The following is a 17924-nucleotide window of genomic DNA, read 5'->3' as shown; positions in this document are numbered from 1 at the left end:
GAGAAGAGCTTCACCAAAGTCAGCTGGACAAGCTAAGAGAGGACAGGAGAAGAAACGATCAGCAGGGATTCCCTGGAAGCATAGGGCTTCACCGGAAAAAATGCATATACAAGGGCTACGTAACTTTTCCTATAGGCTGGAGTTATGATATTCCCCTGTAGATGCACGATTCACTTGTAGATTACAACAGAGTGCCATTAAAGAGGCGCTTCAACAGGGATTGGTGGAAGATTTCATGGGAGGAGTGGTCAATGAGGAAGACGAACCCGGCTTTCCGGTTTGAGTCTCGAGGTTGGTTGGTGAATCAGAGTGATTACCCGCAAAGGAGCCAGGGAAGGAATTTTACCTGCAAGGTAAAGTAACAGCTTCTTCCCCCTTAGATACCGCATGTCCTGATTCCCAGATGGAACCAATGAATCTGACCAAGAATCCTATCTGTAGAAACCAAGGAGCCTGTGCTATTAAAAAGTAACTATGGGGCAGGGGCACCTGTGTGGTTCAGTTGGTTAAGCGTCGGACTCTTTTTTTTTTTTTTTTTTTAATTTTTTAACGTTTATTTTTGAGACAGAGAGAGACAGAGCATGAACGGGGAAGGGGCAGAGAGAGAGGGAGACACAGAATCTGAAACAGGCTCCAGGCTCTGAGCTGTCAGCACAGAGCCCGACGCGGGGCTCGAACTCACGGACCGCGAGATCATGACCTGAGCCGAAGTCGGCCGCTTAACCGACTGAGCCACCCAGGCGCCCCAAGCGTCGGACTCTTGATTCCGGCTCAGGTCATGATCTCACGGTTTGTGGATTGGAGCCCCGCGTTGGGCCCTGTGCTGACAGTGCAGAGCCTGCTTGGGATTTCCTCTCTTTCCCTCTGTCTCTGCCCTCCCATACTGCCCATGCTCTCTCTCGCCCTCTCCCTCTCAATAAATAAATAAGCATTTTTAAAAAGTTATAAGAAGTAACTATGGGAGCCTGGGTGGCTCAGTCAGTTGAGCGTCCAACTCTTGACTTCAACTCAAGTCATGATCTCATGGTTCGTGGAATTGAGCCCCACATTGGGCTCTGGAGCCTACTTGGGATTCTCTTTCTCCCTCTCTCTTTGCCCCTCCTCAACTCTCTCTCAAAATAAATAAATAAACTTAAACAAATTAATTATGAAAACAAACAAGTAACTATGTTCTTTCAAAAGAGGGCCTTGCCATTGCAATCTCATTGGGTGTGTTTTTCCCATGTCGGGGATTTCTCTGGGTCTGTACCAAGGCTCCAACGGGTGGAACACCGCTGGGTTCCAATTCTGGAGCTTTCTTAAAGGAGCTCCTTGAAGAAAGCAGAGAACCAGGCTTTCGCGAGAAGACAAGGTCTCTCTTATTCTCTGGCACCAAGAGACATTGCTAACGCAACGCAACACAATAAAGTACTGAGCAGTCTGGTTCCTGCCCATGGCTTTGGAAGAGCCGGGCCGAATGGGCCACTCCAGTCCCAAACAGACGCGGCCCTTGCAGTGAAGTATGGGACAAACTTACCTTGGTTTTAAGAATGTTTGCCTGGCGGTTTGGGTGCATGAAAATGCTCAGAAAGAGCCCCACGAGGAATGGTCCGAATCTGCAGTAGGGCTTTGTATAGTACTCGGAGAAGTACAACACAGTCACGTTTTCACTGAAAAACAAAAGAACATGAGGCAAAAGGTCATGTTTGATCTAGACATGAAGAGAGGAATCTCTCAGATGTCCATCGGCACAATCGGCAAATCCAAAGGAAAATTTGGGGTGCTTCTGTTCATTTCCTCAGTCCGATCTACAGACGGCACCCTCAGGGTCCTGCCTTGTGCCACAGCTGGCCTGCTCAAGTTGCAAACGCCCCTGGGCCCCTCCACCCTGGACCCCAAGGAAATACGATGACCCAGTCCATTTTAAGGAGCTGTGCTGGCAGCTGGCACATCACGATAGCTCTAAAAACGTGGTTTTCAGAAGTGAACGTCTTCGTGGAACGTCTTCGTGGTTGCTTGGGCCACATCCCCGGAGATTGTGGTCTGAGATGGTGCTTGCTGGAAGCATCAGTGGGATTTAAAGTCTCCCCAGGTGATTCTCATGTGCTTCTAGAGTTGAGGACCTACTCTATTAGATTGGATGGGATTCGATGGGAATGAGCCTCTCCCTCAGTCACCTGGCAGGGCCCGCAGGGGCCAAGGATATGACAGGAAGGGCATGGTGTTCCCCTAGTGAAAAAACCTGGGGTGTCTTCATTCATTCATTCATTCATTCCCCTCGCAAATACATTTGGAGCACAATGTGCGCGAGTCGCGGTGCCGGGCTATTTTGCATCGGGAGGTCAGCGAAGGCTGCTCTGAGAAAATGACGTTTGCACTGACACCTGCAGGACATGAAGAAGCGAGCCCTGCCAAGATCCGGACTTCAAAGGAAAAGCATCCTAGTGTGAGGGAACAGTGAGTGCAAAGGCCTGAGGGGAGAGCGTGCTTGGTGTGTGACGCTTAGAAGGCTGGTGTGGCTGGTCCAGAGTCAGCACATAGGGGAGTGATGGAGGATGTCAGACAGGGCTTCTACCGTGAAAGCAGTGGGCAGCCTTTGGAGGAATTTGAGCAGATGACCGACAGCATCTGACTTCCATTTGTATCACTCTGCCTGCTGCAATGAGAACAGATCAGCAGGAAATCGTGCCCCTGTTTCCTGCGTGATGCACAGGGTGGTGATAAGGAAAAATCGTGATATAAACCTCACTGGGGAAGCAAAATAGCATAGCGGGTAAGGTCCTCGGTTCCACTCACACCTATGCCGCTTACTAGCCGTGTGACCTTGAAGGGATAACCCCCACTTCCGGAAATTTCGGTCCCTCCAGCCAATAATTGAGCTTCCGAGCTGCAGGTCGGCGGCGGGAGGAGAAACCCAATACAGCCGCGTGGGGGCGCTCCTTTCCTCCGAGAAACATTTCAACGGGCAGCCACGCGTTCCTGGTACTTTCAGAGAAGACCCCCCAGCGCAAGTTGAAAGGGTCAGAAGTTTGGAAACAAAAACGCAATCAACTTTCCCATCCAGGCTGAACATTTCCCACCCAGTTTTTCCACGAGCCACCGCACACAGCGCAAACAGACTGGCACTCGCCGAGCAGCCTCCCTGGGAGGTCCTGGCCATTCCCGGGGCAGGCAAACAAGAGGGCCCGGCTGGGAACCGTGGGTTACCTTGCTTCTGACGGAGCTGCGACCGGAAGGGAGTAAGCCAGGGTGAGCAGAGCTGTGGCAGTGAAAGATGCCAAGAACAGCATGGCCCCGAGGAGGACAAGGACATGTTTACTTCTGCAAAGAGAGGACATTGACAGAAGCACTCTTCAGTTTCCTTCGCTGCAAAATTTGTGCCCACGAAAGACTTGAAAGCTTGGCAATCAGAGGCACTTCCTGCCAGGCCTGCCTTTGAGAGAGGCTGATGTGGGGGCAGCTGTGACTCAAGAGAACTGGCTTTGCCTTTAAATGTGACCATTTACTGGCTGTGCGACCCTAGGCAGGACCTTGAACTTGATTTTCCTCATCTTCACCCTGAAATGTACTGTGCGGCTCAAGATGTGACCTTGCTTGGGAATGTTCCTTGCCACCCACGAAGCATTACGCGGACATAAATGGTGGTTGATTCGGGAGAGAAAGGACTGTCAGGCGCAGGGGGACGCAGGGACGGGGTTAGGGTAAGAGGCGGTCCAGGGATTCTCCCCCACCCAGATGCAATCTGAGACAAACGTCTGGGTGCAGGGAGTTGATGTGGGGGTAGGAATGAGGGATGGCATGTAGAACAGGGAAGCAGGGAAAACTAACACAAGGATGTGCTGTCAAGGTGGCCAGTACTCAATTCTTCCAGAATGTTCTGTGGAAGATGCGCCTGAAAACTGTCGTGGAAGATGAAAGAAAGAGGCATTTTCCCAGTGTCTTTTATCCCCCATGAGCCAAGGGTGGCTCCACACTTTGGGACTCCACATGTATAAGGCCAAGAAAGATCCCGAAGGAGGCCCAGCTGTAGTATGTAGGAGGTTCTGGGGCAGGAAATGAGATTTAGGGACATAGGCTTTAGAGTTAGAGTAAGGCACTGGCTGCACCTCCTCAGAATCGTGAGGGTTGGGACAAAGACGATGTGCAGTAGTATAGAAGGAATGTCAAACACAGGCGTAAGACAAGACTATCCAGGCATAATCCTGCCCAGATGGTGCCTTTGACAATCCCATTCCACTGTGTGAAGTTGCCACGGTTCTTCATGAGGAGGGGATAAGGGACCATTCGTTTATCACGAGTGAGGCAAACGGCAAATGATTTTCATCCAGAGTGCCAATTCTAGTTTAGTGTTAATGCTCGGAATGGAGGAGTGTTAGCTCAGTGGTGCTGTGATTGATTAGTAATGTCTGCTGTGAGAGTGGGCTGGGAAGGTATGACAACAATGCTGTCTCTTTACTGTTCCTTTTGCCAGACCATTTAGTTCTGGCCTCCTTGGATTACTGGCATTCTATACAAGTGTGTTCTCTAAAGGAAAACAGCTCTACCTTTTACATACCTCCCACCATTTAGAAGCTAAACGTAGTTGCACAGCCACAAGCTTGTATAGTGCTGGTTTTTAGCTGAGGAATTGAAAATCTACCTTTCATGACAGCCTCTAGGAAAGATGCTGACATTGGGGACTCGGGGGTCTTAACTCACAAGGACACTCAAGTAGGTCCCCACCTACTACCTACTCTAGTAGGTCTAGAGTGAGGAGGTACTAAGAATTCATTGTCTTAGGTCAATGGTTAACCATCCAGTCAGGCCATCCAATAAAAACCTGCATGCACCCAAGTCAATATTTGTTTAACTCCCCGGGAGACTTGAGCCCAACCCATGGCACCTCCTCCCAGGAGTCAGACAAGTCTCCACGGGCTAACTGCCTCTATAATAAAACTAATAAAACCTCCTAATCTAGACTGTTATGGGCTGGATTTTGTCGTCCCCTCCCCCCCCCCCCCCAAATTCTAACTTCCATCACTTCAGAATATGGCTCTATTTGGAGATAGGGTCTCTAAAGAGATAATGAAGGTGAAATGAGGTCATTGGGATGGGCCCTAATCCAATGTGACTGGTACCTTCATGAGAAGAGATGACAAGACCGACAACCACAGAGCAAAGACCGCGTCAAGAAGGCCACATGAAGATACAGCGAGAGGCCTCAGAAGAAACCAACCCTGTGCCAAAGGGTCCCCTCTGCCAGCTCGGGTCAGTGGTTGTATTGTCTGCCTGTTTGAGGGGACTCCTCCTACGACCGTGGGATTGAGAAAGGCCCAGAGCTTCAAGTGCCACCCACTATCCCCATTCTCTCTCAAGAGGGTTGGTGCCTCAGAAGGGCCCGTTCAGGGGCCATATAGCCCAAGAGGAGGAAGGAATGGCCTGAAAAGACCCTCGTATTCTTTGAAAGCCTGTCAGCCCCCAGCATCCTGGCCAGGATGCCCCACAGGATTTTTCTCGCCGTTTCTTCACAAATACCTGTACCAGCAATGAGCACATCCTGCTGGAATTGCCACCTCCGAGGAGACCTGTGGAGGCTCGCCCTTTCTCCTCTGCCAGGGCTGCCGGGCCTGCAGAGGCCTCACACCTGCCCCACCTGTTCCCCGCAGGCGCTTGCCAAGGTCTCCAGAGCTCTTGGAGCAGCCATAGTCCGTCACAGAGCCGAGGCCTGCGACAGCCCCAGAGAATTGGGCCAGGTGCTCCCCTGCCCCTGGAGCTCTGAGGGTTTGACGGCCTTGTGGGAGGGAGAGTCCACCCCCGTGGAGGCCCTGGGGGCCTGAACAGCTCCTGCTCAGGGAGCCCCTCTCCAGCAGCAGCAGGGATCAGCGACCCAGGAGTGTTCCAGGAATCCCCACCCTCTCTAAGGGGCTTGGGGAGGGAAGGGGAGGGGAAGGGAGGTCAGCATCCCAAAGCCACCTTGACCTACTCTCATCCTTCCTTGTCTGATCCACACTGAGGTGAGAGTGGGAGGGCACACTAATTCCTAATCCCCACCGTTCTCAGCGATTTCATCCTGGGAGGTGTGAGAATAAATCAAGGAGGCAGAGAGTGGTACGTCTTTCTACCAGAGGATGTTCGGAGCTATTTTTTTTAAAACCTTCATTTCCAAGATAGAAAGCAATGTGATTATTAGATCTCATTTCCATCTTATCGTCGGATTTTATTTCAATCTCATATGCTCTTATGAGTTCTATTATGCTATCCAAAATTGCCCTCTCCACCTCCTAGCCCCCACTCTGAGAAAATAAGCCGTTTGATTCAGATGCTTTTGTTTCAGGAGACGGGGTAGGGAAGAACTTGCCACGTCTTCTGACTCAAACTCACTATACCAGCAAAACCGCCTCTGTGCTGAGTGGAATCCATGGAACATTTTTTTAATTTAGTAAAAAGACAAAAAACAAAAAACAAAAAACAGCTCCTGTACATTTAAAGTTAGAAAGCATTGTGTGTTTAAGATATGTGAAAAAGCAGATTTCCCTTTTTTTTTTTTTTGTGTGTGTGTGTTAATTCTTAGATTAAATTAAAATCAAGATGGCTTGAACGCTTGCATTTGGCTAGAACAGGCAACCTCATGGGTCAGCCTGTGATTCAAAGTCTGTCCTACAAAGAGTAGTAACAGGTAACCACAATATAGAGCAGGTCAAGGCGTATTTAGAACTCCGCTTCACCCCTAGGAGTTAAAAACTTGCAAGTTAGATATGAAAAAATGACTATTTTCTTACATATCCAAATAGCAAGGTTTCTATTTTGTTTTGTGTTATTAGTAACATTCCATATTGGCAACCGTGTAATTGGTGGCCAGAGGACTGAACATTGATAGAAGCTTTAAGGAAAGCAATTTGTCATTATGCTTCAAGAGCCTAGAAGACATTCATGCTCTTTGACCCAGGGATTCCCCTTAAAGATATGCATTCTAAAGAAATATCAGAGTGGAGACTCTGATCTCCACGAAAATAGTTATCAGGCGATTATTCATGAAAGCAAGCATAAAATTGGAAATAATCCAAGTATCTAACACCAGGGGAAGGTGTAAATAGATTACAGTTCATTCCATAGAATGAAACGTTACACACACATTAAAATTATGTTTACTTAAAGTAAATAAATAGGGGCGCCCGGGTGGCTCAGTCGGTTAAGTGACTGACTTTGGCTCAGGTCATGATCTCACGGTTCGTGGGTTTGAGCCCTGCGTCCGGCTGTATGCTGACAGCTCAGAATCTGGAGGCTGCTTCGGATTCTGTGTCTCCCCCTCTCTCTCTGCCCCTCCCCACTCATGCTCTGTCTCTCTCTCTCTCTTTCAAAAAATAAACATTAAAAGTTTTTTTTAATAAATAGATAAAATTGTGTCTCTTAGAAGTAGGCTTAGAAAACGCTTACGTCATGTAACTATTATTAAAAGAAAGATACTGATGTATATACACAGAAGCCTTTCATGTTTAAAAAGTGGTGCGGAAAAAGATCAGAAAGATAAACACAGAAATATTGACAGGGAATTCACCTCTTCTTGAGTGAGGAATGGGTCTAGGGTGATGGTTTTCCCCTCTATTCACCCTACTATCTTCCCATACCTCTTAAACTGAACATGTATGTTAACAACAAAAAAAGGGAAAAATATTTTAAGATATGGCATGGATATTCCACAAGCTATAAGTGTCCTCGTGAATTATTGAGGCCTGAGAGCTTTTCTAGAACTAACAAAAATTACAGTAATAAATATCTGATGGGGGGAACAGGTACACTGATGTATCGCTGGGGGCGCGGTCATTACTTCCCTCTTTCTGGAGAACAACCGCACAATATGTAACAAGCAGCACGAAATCGTTCCTGCGCTTTGACCTAGTCATTCCACTTGGAAATGGGTCCCCAAGGAAATGAACAGGAGGAAAAAGTAGTACGTTCAAAGACAGTCACTGAGGTGCCGTCTGGAGTCATGAAACACTGGAAATGATGTAGATGCCCGACCATAACAATGGCATAGAAATCCTAAAACGGCTGAGTATGTGGATCGTGTCGCTACGCGGAAATGTTTACAAAGGCAGGTGAATGGAAAAGACTGAGACTAGAGATTACACACGCCCTGATTACAACCCTGCAAAAACGCAGAGGGGCGTGTGCAGAACGAAGCTGGGAGGAGAACGTGAAGAAAGATAAACAGAAAAGGATTCGGGGTCCACACTGCTCTGAAAAGTTCGTTTCCTGAATCGCAAAGGCTGCCCTGCCCAGAGCTGGAGCGCTCGCTGGGAGTGCCGTGGGAGAGGTCCCGTGGCCAGACCCGCCGGTCCCGGGGACACTCACTTTCTGTGGATGAGGACGATCGCCGGCGTGATGAGATGGCACTGAAAATCGTTGGCCAGGTACCACGTCCAGCCATTACACTGAAACGAGAGGAGCAGAGGTCACTCACCGGGGCCACTCGCTCACCTTCCTGGGGCTGGGGAGGTGGGGGGGGGGGGGCGGTCCAAGGGAAGAGAAAGGAATTTGGGGCCACAGGATTTCACATACCTCAGCTCACTTAATCCTGTAAGGAGCCTAGGTGCTGAGTATTGTTACTGCCAGGTTACAAAAGGGAAATGCAGAGCTTTCTCTCTTGAAAAAAAGCAGTAAAAGCTAAGCTCCCAGGGCAGTTGGAGGAACTCAACTCCACCCCGTTACATGAATGTAAGGGACAATTATCGTTTTGGTGCCCTCAGAGCCGGTAAGGGTCCCTGTTGTCCTCTCTTCCCTGCCTTGCCGGCCCTCCCCAGCCCCGGGGAAGGAATGGGCTCATCTAGATTGGAAGCCTGGCTCCAGACGAGCTTGTGCCGGAGAGCCCAGAGTTCCCACATGTGACGGACGTGCGGTCGTCTGGCCAAAGCCACATCTTTCCGCGGGCTGTCCGTGTTGGTGTGAAATGAGCCAGTTACCTGCCTCATTCTTCTTCAATGTGACGACGTTCCTGGGGGCAGCTCCCTCCAGGGCTCCGGAGGTAAAAGGCTCCTTGCTCCCTCCAGTCCCCAATCCGGTCCTCGAGAGCCCAGACTTATCCAGCACAAGCGACAGCTTTCCTTGTCCCGGCTAAAGGGAAGTGCCCGAGGTGGGGGATCGGCGAGACCTCCAGGCCAGACGGCCCTCACGCGTCCGCTTTCAAGGACCAAGGTGGGCTTGGCCTCAAACAGGTGGCTGGCTCGTGTCCTCGCCACTGATTCCCACGTGGGGCCCAGGCCGGTCCGCACCTGGCACACACGATTCAATTACCCCTATTTCACTTTCGTTGACTCCGATGTCATCGTGAGGATCCGAGGGCTTCGGGGGAAGCCCCAGCCAGTATAGACAGATGTTGTGGCTCTGTCTGATCTGGCTTGAGACGGAAGAACGACTCATTATGGCGCAGGTGACGTGCAATGTTCCATCCCAGTTACAGGCCGTCTGCGTGGAGGTAAGGCAAGTGTCCTTTCTCTGTGGGGTGTGAAATGGAACCTTGACGGAGCAAGGCTGGCCGCTTCCGGACACGTACCTGCACGGTTGGCCCCTCAGTGCCCACTACCCTGCTCCCTCCCTCTGCTTTTCACAGCAACTGCCCCTGCCAAGGCTGGTTTGGTAACACTCACCCATCCCGAGAGGCTAGTCTCCCTGCCCCCAGCCACCCCCTTCCTATGGCTTCACCGTTACTCCAGAGAAAGTGCCATAAGAAAGGGCAGCAGACCCAGGCCGGCCCTTGGAAAGTTCACGAACCACGTGAAGTGACACCCCGCGTTGGCCCGTGCCCATCTGCCTGTTCCCAGCCCATGACGCAGGCAGGACTCACCGCGTTTGGGACCCACAGGAAATTATTTAGCAACAGCAGATTCGTCCACCACGCTCGCCGGCAGTTATCCACGTGGAACTTGGGCACTTCCCAGACGGGTCCCCAGGGAACAAGAGAGAACAATCCAGCCAGCAAGCACACCGAATACATGTGAAGGGGCTGCAACCTGGCAGGAAAGAGCCAGAAGAGAGAAGGGGACTCTCCACCGTGGTTCCATTCAGTCCCCGGGGTGAGCGACAGAGACGCTCTGAAACAGATTGTGCTGGGTGGGCGACCAGCTGCCCACACCTCAAACGTCCCTACGCTCATGGGTAAAAATTCTTGAGCTCCCACCCCGGGGCTCCGGTGCTGCTGAGGCAAACATACGTCAGTCACTGAGCAGGTGGTGGTGAACTCGTGATTTGTGAGTTCGAGCCCCGCGTCGGGCTCTGTGCTGACGGCTCGGAGCCTGGAACCTGCTTCCGATTCTGTGTCTCCCTCTCTCTCTCTGCCTCTCCCCTGCTTGTGCGCTCTCTCTCTCTCTCTCTCTTTCTCTCAAAAATAAATAAATAAACATTAAAAAAAAAAAAAAAAAGGGGCGCCTGGGTGGCGCAGTCGGTTAAGCGTCCGACTTCAGCCAGGTCACGATCTCGCGGTTCGTGAGTTCGAGCCCCGCGTCAGGCTCTGGGCTGATGGCTCGGAGCCTGGAGCCTGTTTCCGATTCTGTGTCTCCCTCTCTCTCTGCCCCTCCCCCGTTCATGCTCTGTCTCTCTCTGTCCCCAAAAAAAAAAAAAAAAAAAAAAAAAAAAGAAATACTCCTGTCAGGGGAAAAGTACCTCTATTTTACCGATGGGGAAATCACGGAAGTTTGGGTGACTTGGCCAAGGTGGCCCAACCACCCAGCGGCACTGAGGTCTGCCACCAGCTCGCATCCTTCCCCCTGTGGCCACCCTGGATGACAATGCCTTTCCTCGCTCCTTCCCTCTTTTCCTTTCTCCCTCCTTGTTTTCTTTCTCCCTCCCTTCCTTCATACCCTACCTCCTTCCCAGCTACGAAGACGGTGGGGGAAAGGCACAGGTGTCCTTTAGAAACAGAACGCCAGCCCTATCTGCCACCTGCTTTAGACTCTCCAGCAGCCGCATTTGTCAGTCAAAAGAAATAGCCACAATGAAGTCCAATAATACACTTTACGTAGCCCAGCGTATCCCGAATGTTATCGACAGGTAATCGCTATAAAAAAAAAACTAGCGAGCAGTTTTCCATCCTTCCTTCTTTGAGTCTTGAGAATCCCACGTGCATTGTACGCTCACGGCACACCTCAGCGGGCCACAGGTCTGGTGGCCACCTACTGGACATCGCTGGTGCAGAGGTTCGAAGCGAGGCCGTAGCAGGGGGGCGGACGCAATCCCGGCACGGATTCCGGGTGAGCTACGATCAACAGCCGTCTTTTAAAAGGACATATGTAGAAATTCCCAGTTGAGCACAGGGCCCAGCAGCACCTCCGGGCATCTCAGGCGAGGGTGGGGGGGAGGGGAGGGTGTCAGGGCCCCCGGGCTGGCTGCGACAGATGGGAAGGGCCGGACTGCTGGAGGTCCACACTCCAGCAGAGTCGTAGGGCAGCACCCAGCTGCCCCGTGGGCGCCGGGACCCAGACCTGTCGGCCTCCGGTGCTCCCCACGCTGATACATCCTTCATAGGTGTGCCTAGCAGACAGGAGGGCTGGGGGCATGCGGGGAGCAGCCTGGAATCGCAGATCACGGTCAGAGAGAAAGGGCTGCTGACTGGGCCAAAACGCATCTCCCCAGATCAGCTCAGACAACAGCCACAGAGCCCTGCCTGGGCCTGGGCCCCGTCACATTAGCCATCTGACCAAGCTGTCCTACAGCTGCTCCCCCAGGCCTCGAGCTCCGCCTCCCAAGCCTTCCTTCCCACCATCTGTCGCCTCCCTGGGCAGAGTAAGTCACCCACCCCCCCTGCTCCCCTCTGAACGGAGTTCGGGTCAGATGCCCTCGGGGGGAGCACGGTACAGGCTGTGTCCTCCCCAGTTCGGCCTCTGAGTGGGGGGGCCCGTGGGGGCAGGGCAGAGGCTGGGCCTCACCTTGAGGAGCAGAGCTACGGATATGTGGCTTCTAGTTCTGTCGAAATGCTCCTACTGAGAAAATCATGTAACTTCTCTCTTTCCTCTTCTAGGGGGACAGGGTAGGGGGGGGATGATGATTCCTTAGATTCTTTTAAGGAGCATCATGATTCCTGCCTCCTAAGGGTTTTTGAGAATCAAAGGAGATCAATAGGAAAACAGCCGGCAACATGGAAAGAATCGCATAAATGTAAATTGTTCTTCATTTTTGTCCAAGCTGCTGGGAGATTGAAAGTCTAGGAGGGTTTTCAAAGATTAAAGAGTGCAATATTGGCTGTCGTGCCAGGTACAAGAAGTAGGCATTCTCTTAGCCAGTGGGTGGGAAGGGAAAGTGGAAAATGTCCATCAAAATGTGAGATGCACTAAACCACCAGTTCTAGAAATTTACCCCCAAACATGTGCACAAAAGTGTACTGATATTGAATCCTTGTCTAAGATAGCGAAAGTTTGGGATTACCACCACACCCATTAACAGGGGCACGTTGGATTCACGACTGTCCACCCACACAGAGCCATCCCAGGCCACCTTTAAAATCAGTGGGGTGCCGGGTGCCTGGGTGGCTCAGTCAGTTAAGCGTCCAACTCCTGGTTTCATCTCAGGTCATGATCTCACGGTTTGTGGGTCCAAGCCCCATGTCCGGCTCTGTAGTACAGTTTGGAGACCACTGGGGATTCTCTCTGCTCTCCCCCGCCCCTCCCCCACTCGCTCTCTCTCAAAATAAATAAATAAACTTTAAAAAAATAAAATCAGTGAGGTGGGTCCTTGCATGCAACAGATTGATATGCCAACATGAAATCATTATGTGAAAAAAGCTACCTGTAAAATAGCACGGTTTATAGTATAATCATATTCTTGAGAAAGAAAGAAAGAAAGAAAGAAAGAAAGAAAGAAAGAAAGAGAAAGAAAGGAAGAAAGAAAGAAAGAAAGAAAGAAAGAAAGAAAGGAAGGAAGGAAGAAAGAAAGAAAGAAAGAAAAGCCAGGGGCACGGGGGTGGCTCGGTCGGTTAAGTGTCCGACTTCAGCTCAGGTCATGATCTCACGATTTGTGAGTTCGAGCCCCACGTCCCGGCTCTGTGCTGACAGCTTGGAGCCTGGAGCCTGTTTCAGATTCTGTGTCTCCCTCTCTCTTCGACCCTCTCCTGCTCACGCTCTGTCTCTCCCTCTCAAAAATAAATAAACATTAAAAAAAGAAAAAACCCAGTGCCTGTAAGTATGTAAGTACATGGAAAGTATCTGCGAGAATTTACAAGAAACCGTTCACAAAGGTGCCCCGCGGGGGAGTGAGACTGCAGTGGGTACCGTTAATTTTAGCGTATAACCTTCTGTGATAGATATTTTTATCAGTAATGTTTTTATTGTAACAAAAACTCCCGATTTTTTTTTTTTTTTTTTTTTTTTTTGAGAGAGAGAGAGAGAGTGCACGTGCGTGCAGACAGAGACCCTAAGCAGGTTCCACACTCAGCACAGAGCTCAGCTCGGGCTCAGTCTCCCGACCATGAGATCATGACCTGAGCCGAAATCAAGAGTCAGACGCATAACCGACTGAGCCACATAGGTGCCCCCAAACCCCTGATGTTTAACATGTACCTCCTAGTTGGAATAATCACACAGTCTTAAGGGTCTGAGACATCTACTCTCCTTGTTTCCTGTTACATAATCTTTGTTCCGATTTACCCCGGGAAGCTGGCGTTTTGCACTTTCTTATAGCTGCTGTAGCTCCCGGGTCCCCCGTCTCCTGCCCCTGTCCTCTTACTGTCTATTCTCAGCATGATTCTTGGAGAATGTGACTCGGCCCGTGCCACTCCCCTGCTGGAACCCTCCAAAGGCTTCTTGTGCCCCAGTAAAATAGAAGGTCCTTAAAGCAGCATACAGGCCCTCTACGATCCTGGCCACGGGGCCCCGCTCCACCTCTCTGACCTCGTCCCCTCCTGTTCTCCAAGCTGCTCTCTCCACTCCAGTGGGCTCTCTGCGGTCTCTCAAACATGCCAGCCACATTCCCTTCTCAGGACCTTAACACCTGTTCCCCACATGGGCCCTTCTTCCCCCACAGCACTCTCTTTGCTTAGAACATTCTTTTACTTCCTTTGACACAGGTCACTTTCCCTGACTACCCTTCCAGAAGAAGACCCCATCTTGCCTCCTTCTCCAAATAAGCACTTTGTGCCACCTATGGTCCCTGACCTGCTAGAAATGCATTTGTATATTGCAACCTAATGTCACATAGTTATTCATGGATTATCTATCTCTACTCACTGGAACGTAACCTCCGGGCCAGAAGGCACTTGCGTGGTTATTAACTATTGAATCCCCAGGGCTTACAACAGTGCCTGGCACACAGTGGGCCCTCGATAAATACAGAAAGAGGGGCGCCTAGGTGGCTCAGTCGTTTGAGTGCCTTACTCTTGATTTCTGTTCAGGTCGTGATCTCACAATTCATGAGTTCAAGCCCCCTGTCAGGCTCTGCACTGACAGTGTGGAGCCTGTTTGGGGTTCTCTCTCTCTCTCTCTCTCTCTCTCTCTCTGTCCCTCCCCCCACTTGCATGTGCTTGCATGCACACATACTCTCTCTCCAAAAATAAATAAATAAACGTATAAAAAATACAGAATGAGTGAGTGAACAAATGATCTCATTTCCAGTCCTCTTGGAGATAAGTAGGCAAGTAATTGATCATAACTGAGTAAGAACAGTGGGTTTTGCTGACAAGAATGAGACCATCAAAGAGGCTGGGAGTGTGGCTGCTTTCGCACTGGGTTTCCCTTACGGAGTGAGTTCAAGCTGGCTTGGTGATGTTTCCCCCGATTTTTCAACAAAGTTACGTCCCGGGTTGGACTCTCTCTTCCTGGCTCCAATCTGCCACTTTCTCAGAGCTCCCTCCTCAAGAACATCACCACCATACGCCATGTTGTGCAGATTGGAAATTCTGAGTATCCTTGACTTGACCTCTCTCCGTTCCTACGGCCAATTGTCAGTCCAAATCTGCTATCCTCCCCAAATATTGCAATAGTTTCCTCACGGGGATCCTCACCACCATCTTGACCCATAAGACCTCTCACACACAGACACATACATACACACACACACACACACACACACACACACACACACACACACATTACTGCTTTATCTGCCTGCTAAAACACTTCCTGTCCTTCAGTCCCCAGAACAGGACTTTTCTTCTGAAGTAGATTTCCCAGGCAGAACCCACCATGCCCTGGATTGGATGCCACCATTGGATTCCACGCCCCACCCCCTAACACCGCATCAGCATTTATCACTAAAAACCTGTGGCCTGAATGTCAATCGGTCCCTCTCCTCCAGAAGACCACAGGGCACAACATGCTAAACCCAGGGCCACGCACCCAAAAAAAGGAATAAGGAGTCTGTCAAGCATCCAGGACAAGGGCTAGATTCAATAGAGTTTGGAAGAAGCCACAAAGGCCATGGTGAAAAGAAATCAATAGAGGCCCATTCCGTACCCCATACTCATTCTTACCCTATTTTCCAGAAGAGTTAAAAGGTGTGAGTGGCGACCACAGTAACAACGACAGCTTCTACTTACGGAAGGCTTACTGTGTGTCACACGTGCCTCTGAGTTCTCAGCGCACATGCTCTCATTTAATCCTCGCAAGAGTCCCGTGGAGTGAGTGCCGTCATTCTTCCCATTTTTTGAGATGAGAAAACTCAAGCCCAGAAAGGGTGAGGCACTGCCTCCAGGTCACATAGCTGGTAGAGGACTGAGCCAGCATGAAAGATTTGACAAACCAGAGTCAGAACTTACCCACTCCATTTTCCTAGCCCACAAGATTGTTGCAACAGCCCCTTCCCGCTCTGTGACAACGAAGCGTGACAAGAGAGGCAACGGCCATAAGTAACGAGAGCCAGCTCTAGCTCAGTCGGCAACAAACCGTGATTTAGAGACTGTACAAAAGGAGGGGTGGGTTCCATGAGCTGAAGTTTCCTCTGCTTCCCAAGCTCCCTGTGTCTTTATGCATCACGGGTTCCATCCTCCGTCCCAGGACTCTATCTCCTCCTGCCCCAACCAACCACCCATTCGTAAGGAGGGCCACGTCCGCCCCCCGTCCCCCTCAGCAGAACCACCATCACCCCAAGCTTCCACCAGCCCCTCTCTTTGCTGTATCTGATTTGATTTTTATCGTCACCATCGGTACTCTTATTTACAGGACACAATTACCACTAGTTTGTACAAGACATACGCATTCTCCCGTTGAAGACACGTTCCGTGGAAATCGGACAGCACATTTCTGGAAATCTGCTGCACGTCAGCGGAGGAATAAGGAGGTTTCTGCTGGTTTCATATAGTTCAAATTCTATTAGGGCAAATATCACGAAAATTGGCATCTTCCACTGGCAAAAGCTGCTAGACAGCAAAAACCAACTTCATGAAGAAAACGATTTCTCTCAGTTTACTTTGCTTCGAATGTTCCTTCAGAAGAGGGTTAAAGACTAAAAAGCAATACGTTGTTACACAGCAATAATGGATTGAGACATTTTATAAACAGACCTACCTTGCAAGGCGGCTGAGGAAGTATCTGAGGATGACATTAAGGGTTGTTCCTTTGTCCGAATTCTGATGCATCCTTAGAAATGACCTTGCGCTTAGCCAACCACTGAGAGAAAGAGAAGAGCCCCAGGAATTACTTATCAATGATACAGTTCATCCGATGATTAATTTGGTTGTCTCCATCAGTAACAGTTTTTTTCTTGCTCGCGCGACAGGCCCACGGCCAGTCGCCTTGACCTCAGCGTCTTCCAAACTAGGGGACCCAGGCTGAAGGAGCGGTCACTGTCTGAAAGGTCACTGGTGACCACGGCAGAGAAAAGAGCATTTTGGAGGGCTTCAAACCGGCAATTAAATGTCCTAGGCCAGAAGCGACATGTTTAAAGCTCTTAGCATCACGGCAACCCCAGGCACCCCTCCTTGGCCAGACCTGGATCCCACCTAACCACGACGGGTCCGGGAAGTTGACTGTTACCAAGTGCCCGGAAGGAAGAGAGCCAGAAATATTTGGTGAACACGCGTTGGCCTTTTGAAACAATAGTGTCAAAACTTTCCACTTCTGTGGTGCCACACCGTTTTCAAAGTACCTTCACTAACAGTGTCGCTTGTCCTTCTCCAGTCATACCGGCCTACTTTGCAATAAATGTCGATGAGTGAGTGATCAGTAGAAGGGAAGATACTACGATTCCTGCACACCTACTAGGAAATCGAGGCTCAGAGGGTCAGTGGGTTGCCCGAGATTCTCAACCGACACATCCTGACGACAAATTTGTTGCCCAGGATGTTCAGCTAAAGAAACAGGCTACATCTCTGAGTTACAACTTGATGATGAGCGAGTCTGTGAGTGAGCTTCCTGACCTTCCAACATTTATGCCAATGGGCCTCGTGGGTGTTTCTCTAAGGAACAAATGCATTTCCTATGGCCAAGAAAAAAAAGGCCGTGTGTGTGTGTTGGAAGGGATCAGGGAGGGTTAGAGAATATCTTGATTCTCTGCCAGCGTGATTTTTTTTTTTTTTTTTTTTGAAACGCAGCAAGTTGGATTCACTATAATAGGAATGCAATTTATAGAGACATGTAGAAGGGAGTGTGGAGATGTGGAAGTAGGCCAGCCAATTCCGATTCCGGGCTCCTCTTAATTTCGGGAAAGAATGCATCAGGGTCTCCGTGTGTGGCCATGAAACACCCAGCCCTTCAGCGCGGAGAGAGGACAAAGAGAAGGCTGGCAGGGAAACAGGCTGCCAGCAGGAGAACCTGCTGTAGGAAGCTGGGAAGATGCAGAGACCTGACCCCGCCGCGGGGAGCACAATCCCGCAACAGGAATGGGTGAAGTCAGCCAGAGAGGTAGAAGAAGGTTCCCGAGCCGTCACCAGGGATGGTCAGAAGTCTGGTTTCGCTACGTAAATGTGTGCGTGACATGGTGGTAAAGACCTGCGTTTGGCGTGAAACAAGCATTGTGTTCCCGTTCTCACTCGAACTTTCCTAGCTGGG

General features: G+C 50.2%; 1 protein-coding gene across 1 annotated transcript in view; it reads right to left on the bottom strand.

The window, feature by feature from the left end:
* Nucleotides 1–17924, bottom strand: part of LOC132666039 (O-acyltransferase like protein-like) — a 65075-nt gene that overhangs the window by 10914 nt on the left and 36237 nt on the right. The window contains exons 8-12 of the mRNA XM_060613972.3: nucleotides 16443–16544; nucleotides 9800–9965; nucleotides 8311–8390; nucleotides 3187–3300; nucleotides 1517–1649 (exon numbers count right to left, since the gene is read on the bottom strand). Coding sequence (XP_060469955.3) covers nucleotides 1517–1649; nucleotides 3187–3300; nucleotides 8311–8390; nucleotides 9800–9965; nucleotides 16443–16544 — 595 coding nt within the window. The remainder of the gene's footprint in view (nucleotides 1–1516; nucleotides 1650–3186; nucleotides 3301–8310; nucleotides 8391–9799; nucleotides 9966–16442; nucleotides 16545–17924) is intronic.

Source organism: Panthera onca, chromosome D3, assembly GCF_046562875.1.
Source record: "Panthera onca isolate mPanOnc1 chromosome D3, mPanOnc1 haplotype 2, whole genome shotgun sequence".
NCBI lineage: Eukaryota > Metazoa > Chordata > Mammalia > Carnivora > Felidae > Panthera > Panthera onca.
The sequence above is the reverse complement of the archived record's forward strand: the minus strand, read 5'-3'. Positions and strand labels throughout refer to the sequence as shown.